Genomic DNA, 8,026 nt, shown 5'->3' on the forward strand with positions numbered 1-8,026 from the left:
AACTAAAGAAACACATATTAAGTGTTGCCCTATTCCAATCCGCATATTTCATTTTCTTCATTATAAATGCCCAATGGCCTAATCTAGATTGGGAGTCTTTTCGTTTTAAACTGGGAGGCTGGTTGAAGGGTTACATTTCCATCGTTCATGGATGGGTATCCCAATCCATATTGGACTACCTTGCCCTACAATCAAATAAATAACATTATAAACAAGCCAGCATATGAGTCTAACTTACATCCATATTTAGAAAGAATTAAACTCATTTGGATTAATAATCTTTCAGCCTTATATTAATTCTAGCATTCAATCATCTGTTCTACTAAAGTTTGGAATTGTAGAGGGAAAAATGAAACTATCAATATGGTGAATGAACTGACTCATTTAGAAGAAATCAGAACTTGGTAGAAGAGTTTCTAAGTCTACATTGCAATGGTCATCAGGATTATTGGCAAGCACAGACTCATCTGTGGGCCAGGTATCCTATTTCTCAGACTCTTGAAATATGGATTTTTCGTCGTTTACCAAAAACACTATTAAAAACTCTTCCTTTCAAAGGAAACAAATCATATTGGAAGTGTCCTGAATTTGCTAAGGGACAGTGGAATACATATTGATAAATATATCAGTAATTTAGTATTGAGAATGTAATGTTTATATTTTGATTCAAAATGCTTTGTGTTTTTCATATAGTTAAAATTATCTGATTAGGGCCCTTGAGTGGAAAGACGGGGTCTGTCTGCAGATCATCTAGCTGCACATTTATTTTATACAGGTGTGTGTGTGTGTCTTATCTACTTGACACAATAGTCTTTCCTGTTATTGTGGGAGTTCCACATACTCTTAATTCCAGCCGGGAGTGATATACTCTGGGTAAATAATTGTAATTAGAAGAGAAAATGAGGAATAATTTTACAGCTTGGATTTAGCTTATTTCTTCTTGGCTGATACCTTAATTCTTCTGAGTGAAGCTTTAGCTTCTCAGGAGGGGTTATATATAGGCTACCAGGCTAGAAGCCTTAGCAACAGAGAGGAGATGGCAGGCAGTGGTAAAGGCAAAAGCTTTGCTGTAACACTTTAAGCCCATTAATTTCTCAGTCGCCAAGGGAAACGATGCCTTGTTCCTCATCACCAGTGGATTTGGCAAATTAGACAGGAAGGAAAGGCAGAAAAAGAACAAAACCCACCTGACTATAGTGCCTGGATGTCTGCTGGCAGTTTGGCTCTGCTGAGAAGCAAGAAATTGATATTTGGGAAGGAGGAAAAGCTTCAGTTTCTGAGACAATGGAACGAGCCATTGTGGGTATTGAAGACTTGGTAACTTGGTGAACCAAACATGACTTGAAGAGTTTCGTCTACAGTATCTTCTCCTCTGTCAAAGCCCTTTGCATATCCTTCTTAATAGAGGCTGAATTTCTTTCTGGTGGAATTTTTTTGGTCATCTAAGAGAAGATCTGGATGATGGACACAGGATTGAAATCTATTGTACAATAGGATTCTTCAAGCTCTAAAGACTTGGCCTTTCTGGAAATTATCATCAACTTCTGTGGCTATCTAATTTATCCTGAATTTGTTAGCCCATTTCCATCCCATTCCTACCCTTTTCCCATCCACCAAACATCCCATCTCTGATGATTGCAATGCACTGGACTTTGCTTTGCCTCACCTTTTCCCCACTACTGATAGCTTCTGAACATGGCTTACCCAAATTTATCTGCAGTCCTATGCCATTGGATATAGATAACGGTTGCCAGTCAAATGGCCATCAACGACATGGAGGTGCAACTAATGGTGCAGGCAATGGCCATAGGGTGGGGACTCTAGAAGAAGCTAAGGAAACCATCCTGCATCTGCGGGAGACAGTGGTGCATCAAAAGGAAATGATCCTTGATCAGAGAGAGACTGTGAGAGAACTGACAGCCAAACTGAGCCGCTGTGAAACCCATTCCCGGAGGCATAGTGAGCACCATGGAAATCATCAGGAAGAGAATCATAACCATAAGCATGGCCATCACGAAGGTGGGCATCGGGACCATCATGATAATGGTCAAAGGGGACATCATGAAGATGCCCACCAGTCTCACCATGAAGATGGCCATAGGGGACACCGTGACGCTGGCCATCAAGATCTTCATGAAGGCCACCATGCCCAAGAGAATGAGCATCATCAAACTGCACAACCTGGGAACCACGAACCACAGGTCGGGCACAACACACATGATTCTTCTCACAAGGGACCTACATCTGCTCAAGTTAATGCTGTGGAAGATCCACCCAATGAGGCATCTGCTGCAATACATCAGATGGAGAGAATGTTGAAGTCCCTGAAGGAGAGACTGGAATATTTACAGGTATTAGTTTTTAACTTATCCTCCTCAATGCACTTAACCTATCTTCTCAAAACTACCTATTTCTTAATTACTTATTATCCAACAATCCTCATCCTCACATTTACAATCTTCATACCATCATTTTTTAATTTGTCCAAAGTGCTGATCAGCCAGCAATTATTGTAAGCATTTTTATTCTTGTTGCATCAGTTTTCATGTACGATCCTTCATTTAATCATCTCCTCTTCCTTGTTCTGTTTTATATGATCAAAGCATACAATTTTAAGGAATGCTGTTACCTTCCCTTTAAAAACTAAATACCTCCCCACACACTCAGATTTCTACCAGAATTAACTACTCACAACAAATCCCTTCTTCTTCTTCTTCTTCTTCTTCTTCTTCTTCTTCTTCTTCTTCTTCTTCTTCTTCTTCTTCTTCTTCTTCTTCTTCTTCTTCTTCTTCTCCTTCTCCTTCTCCTTCTCCTTCTCCTCCTCCTCCTCCTCCTCCTCCTCCTCCTCCTCCTCCTCCTCCTCCTCCTCCTCCTTCTTTGTAATTATTTAAACTCCCTTGCACCATCAATAGCAAATCTTCATTGAGAAAATCACTACCCAAAGAAGAAAATGGCAGGAGTCACTTTGCAAAGGGAGGTGGACTCAGAGGGATTTAAAAAAGAAATAAAATAAAACACAGATGGGATGGAAGGAGGGATAGCTTTCCAGAGGAAAAGGTACGGAGAACTATAGTGAATGGTATTTGTATAAAATAGACATTATATTTCCTTTTTTTTCCTTAAGTCAATTAATATTTTAATTTAATTTTTTATTCCTTGTTTTGCAATTGGCATAACTTTGCTTACCTAAAAATGAAGGAACATGATGCAACACACACATATACTCACATACATATGCCTACACATGCCCAGGGTGTAAGGTGCTTGGTTTCAATTCTGATTCCATTGAAGTTTCAGATGGTTTTATTCAAGATGGTCTTTTTGTATGTAAAATGGCTATTGCAAAACTAGCAAAAGTCCCTACTTTTAGCAGAATTTAGCAGAATATCTTCATGGAGCTTCAGGAGGTTCTTTGTTATATGACAAATTTAGTGTAGGAAGGTGGCTAAATTTGGCATCCTCTACATACTTCATGGAAGGAAGACCCATTGCGTTGAAGAAGACATGCATAGAACTGCACTGCAAATGGGTTAAATGGTGGCAATAATGAGGCAAAAAACATAAATAGATGATGGCACCATTAGTGTGAATCTCATTTCAGGCAAGAAGAAAACATACAATTATTTGCAAATACAATCTAAAATTCAGCTTGGCTAACATATAGGAACTCAGGAATTGGACCAAATGCTTAATAATGGTTTTAAGGTGGAATTTTAAGGGAGGGAGAGAGGCTGCATATTAGAGGTGGTCTAGGAGAAAGGTCTAGAGAAATGGCAGAGTTTTATTAACATGAGCATTTGCCCTGACTTCTCCAGCACAATTGGAATAGTTCAACCTTCTCTACATCCACGTGGGATACTCTTCAGGAAAAGATCACCTTGTTGGAGCACCAGATCCATGAGAAAACCAACACTTCAGAACATCAGACACACAGTGTACCAAAATCAAAAGGGATGAGACAGAGGCATGTTTCACATGGACGCACGATGGAGACTAAACCTGATCTTCCAGGTAGGTGGTATTGCAATCCTCTTGCAAGTCCAAACAATCTTGTGATATTGTGGTGTTGCCAGAATGAGAAAGGAGACTTTGGTCCACATTCATGGGGTAAAAGTGGATGGATAGATGGAAGGAAGGTAAATTAAATAAACTGCTAAATAAAAAGAATTAATAAAAGGTGGGTTTAATGACAAGTAAATGGACAATGAAGAAACCAGATGTTTAGGTGGCTATTGCCAGGTTTGTGGAGAAATGAGAAATTGTTTTTCCTAGCGATGCCTTCCAGATATCAGAGACTACAATTCGCAAATTCCCAAACTTTAGATTTTGGACCATGCTGCTTGATTAGTAGGATAGGGCATGGGTCAGAGAAGGCTGTCAGGAGGATATAATTAGATGTGAGGCAAATGGAGAACTTCAGTGATTTAACATTTGCATATTGCTTTTTCTATCTCATTTTCTCTCAAAAAACTCTCCTTGTCTTAACAACTGGTTTTATGAGATAGCTAAAGCCGAGAGACAGTGACTAGCTCAAAGCATTTTCTCAATCATGCTGAAATTTGAATATAAATAGACCTACTCTAACCCATTTTAGATTTTAATTCTCCTCAGACTCAATTAACATAGCCAGTGACAAAGGATTATGAGAAATATTAAGCCCAGAACTTCAAGAGGTATATAGGTTATATTAATCCTGATTAAAAAATCTATTAGTGATTTATGTAAATATGTTAATGAATATTTCAATGGATGAGAAATGTAGATTCAAATACTTGGTGTTAATAATTTAATAATATTTTATTTGCTTCTGCATTTCTGAAGAATCTGAATACTGTTATGATCACATAATCAGCAGGAAAAGAGATGGGCCTCGGTGGTTAAAAAAGAATGATAGTTTGAGAAATATTGCAATATCTTGTTAGACAGACCGATGGACAGAATGAAACAAAAAAGGGGAATGTTGATTGAAAATATAGCTTAGTCATAAAACCAGCCACATGTGACTGATGTGGAGCAGAGAGGAGCTTGAATAGTGATAGAAACTGCCTGACAGCGTTTTGGTAGCTCAACATGAGATGGATGAATGTTACCATTTTTCATGTGCCAATAGTGCTTTATAAAGAATAAGAGAGCTCTCCTTTATGACCCTTACGTCACCAAATCTAAATCAAGAAAGGTGTCAAGAGATAATGAAATGGAGGCAAGATGACCAAAGCAAGAAAATTTGGTAAAGTTCATGAACTTTGGCCTGTTTGATTGTGGTCATGGGATTCCATTATTGGAAAGAGCACAGTAAGCCTGGAGAATCAATTCTTAATAGGTCAGATCAGTTGGCAGTATATAGATAATCCACTTCCTCTCTATTTCCCCTGTGTTGCAGTGCAGTACCACGTTTCTGCTTTCTTCTGTCCTCCAGGGAACAAGGCAGATAAGCATTCCGAACGTTTTCATGTGGATTTCCCCCTTCGCACAAACTACATGTATATCAAGATCAAGCACACTCTACAACGTGAAATCTTTGCCTTTTCCATCTGTCTCTGGCTCAAGTCAACTTCATCCCCAGGGATAGGGACACCTTTCTCCTACTCAGTGCCCAACCAAGCCAATGAAGTAGTGCTTATTCAATGGGGAAATAACCCCATGGAGTTGCTCATCAATGATAAGGTAGGAGAAATGTCTCATAATTGTTCATTTGTGCAGCAGATATATTTGAAAGTGTTGAACTCGGTACCTTGCCATATTTATAACTCCCAGGTTTGCTCATTCTCACTTTTATTTGAACTCTTCTGTCCTTGCTTTGCAGGTTGCTACCCTGCCATTGGCTGTTAATGATGCCAAATGGCACCACATCTGTGTGACGTGGTCAACTCGGCACGGCACCTGGAAATCTTACCAGGATGGTGTCCAAAGAGGGAGTGGGGAGAATCTGGCTCCTTGGCATCCTGTGAAACCTGGCGGTGTTTTCATACTAGGCCAGGAGCAGGTAAATAGGCCTCTCAATTTTGTTTGCTGTCACTATTGTGCATGGCTCTTCTGAATACATATTTATTGCACTCTTCTTCTACAGGACACTCTTGGTGGCCGCTTTGATGCCACTCAAGCTTTCATTGGGGAAATGTCAGATTTCAACATGTGGAGCTATATTGTGACACCTGCTGAAATTTACAAGATGGCAACCTGCAGTAGCTCCATTGGCGGTGATCTTATCAATTGGACTGAAAACACTATAGAACTTCATAGAGGAGTGATCAAACTACCATATAATGCCTGCCACTAAGAATCAACCGAAGAAACATGGACATAACATTCTCTCGGAGAGAAAGATACCTAATGGTTAAAGGCAAAGCACAGGAGGCTCTTAAGATTTATTTCATACAGTAATAGAAAGGGTTGGGAAATCAAAATTTCTGTGTTCCTTGACAAAAGAATGGCGGTCCTTCATGTTTGGCAAATGTGCAACAAAAAGAAAGTGGTTATGTATGCAGCATCTAATGGCAGGAAAATCTTAAGATTCAGAAATACAGTGAAGTATAGTTTGGAATATATGCTTTATGAAGCTGAGCAATTTTCAATTAAGAAACATTTCCCACACATGATAAACCCATGTATTGGGATTTTCTTAACGTAGCAGCAGGAGCAAAAAATAAAATCCCTCATGATAACAATATGGCCAATAGGACACTTCATTCTCAAGGCCTTGATGTGTAACACTGATCCACTAGGAAAATATTTATGGTAGGTCAAAATCCTTTTTTTGACTAGTTTTCTACTTTTTGGATATTCAACAAGAGGAATGGGGAAAATAATTTGTTAATATTTTTTCCCAGAATCTTTTTCCTGAATGTTCTTTCTTTAGATAAATAGATCAATACCGTACCAGGTAAATTGGTTGGATAATGCCCGACTGTTATCTGCTTTAATTTTTTTATATTATGTATTTTATTTATGTAAGCTTCCTAGTCATTATGTGAGATGAGCACTATAATAACCAATCACAATCTCAAAAGATTTTCAGATTCATTCATCAATCATCTACCACTTAAGCTCTGCACACAAGAATAGTGAATGATGACAGCATTTCTGTTCAGATATTTTCTAGCAGTTTAGTAGACCTTTACCTTGTTCTCAGGAAATCATTGCCAAAAACCCAGTCGTCTAGAGGAAGAGTATGAAACACATACTTCTATATTAATCTCTTAATATCTAAGTTAATTTTTTCTGAGTTCACCGTTTTTCTGCCTCTTTCCATTTCCCACACCCTCCATTAATTTAAATAGTATTTACATAGTGTATATATGTATATGTATGTATGTATATATCTACCTTTTAAACTTGAATAAAGCCATGCTTGAAAAAAAATGTTCCAACCGTGAATCCACTAATACAACCTGGATGTAGATCTGGACCTGGCCTGATCCAAAATTAGAGGCCATATATTAACCAGCTCTGGAAGCCCTGTGTCAGATTTTGCAAGTATCATAAAGTGCTATTATGCATCATTGCAAAAACCACGTTGGCCAGCATTCTGCTGTATCACAGCAAAAACAGTTGTGTATCGTTGTGTTAGATGTTTAACTCAATCTATGTTAAAAGTGACTATGGAAGCCCTGGAAGCCTATGAAAATGGAAAGGTTGAGTCAGTATAGCATAATTCCTATTGCACAAATGAATATAACATCATTTGTGCAAACTGATCGCAAGGCTCAAAATTTCTGGAGAAGTCATCACCCAATAGAAATCTGTGCTGAATATATAGAGCTGCTTGATATGCGGAGGGAGGGGGAAACATTTCTGTGGTGGTGTGTTTTCAGCACTATATAGAGAGAGGTCAAAGACAAAGGTTCATTGAGGAATATCTAAACCCTTGAAAGAAAAAAACAAATATATCCAGCATTCATTGTGGATATTCCTAGGTGATGTCAGAATTCTCCCTGCACTGCAATTTTGATCAGCACTGCTGTGCCTGAACCTGCTTAGAAAATGCTGTAAAATATAACTGTTATACAATTATCTGGTTTATTAGTTT

General features: G+C 38.4%; 1 protein-coding gene across 1 annotated transcript; it reads left to right on the plus strand.

Annotated features, from left to right (window-relative positions):
• Nucleotides 1-1,046: 1,046 nt before the first annotated feature.
• LOC113418520 (neuronal pentraxin-1-like) lies at nucleotides 1,047-7,616 on the plus strand. Its single transcript, XM_026677423.2, has 5 exons — nucleotides 1,047-2,351; nucleotides 3,816-4,011; nucleotides 5,417-5,664; nucleotides 5,804-5,983; nucleotides 6,068-7,616. The coding sequence occupies exons 1-5, from the start codon at nucleotides 1,632-1,634 to the stop codon at nucleotides 6,275-6,277; spliced, it is 1,554 nt and encodes a 517-aa protein (XP_026533208.1). The 5' UTR covers nucleotides 1,047-1,631; the 3' UTR covers nucleotides 6,278-7,616.
• Nucleotides 7,617-8,026: the final 410 nt, after the last annotated feature.

Source organism: Notechis scutatus, chromosome Z, assembly GCF_049901735.1.
Source record: "Notechis scutatus isolate UNSWTSFEM ecotype Mainland chromosome Z, rNotScu1.2, whole genome shotgun sequence".
Lineage (NCBI taxonomy): Eukaryota > Metazoa > Chordata > Lepidosauria > Squamata > Elapidae > Notechis > Notechis scutatus.

Coding starts and splice junctions, on each gene's coding strand:
- LOC113418520 (XM_026677423.2), top strand. CDS start 1,632: ATGATTGCAATGCACTGGACTTTGCTTTGCCTCACCTTTTCCCCACTA. Junction 2,352..3,815: donor AGAGACTGGAATATTTACAG/GTATTAGTTTTT, acceptor TGACTTCTCCAG/CACAATTGGAATAGTTCAAC. Junction 5,984..6,067: donor TCATACTAGGCCAGGAGCAG/GTAAATAGGCCT, acceptor CTTCTTCTACAG/GACACTCTTGGTGGCCGCTT.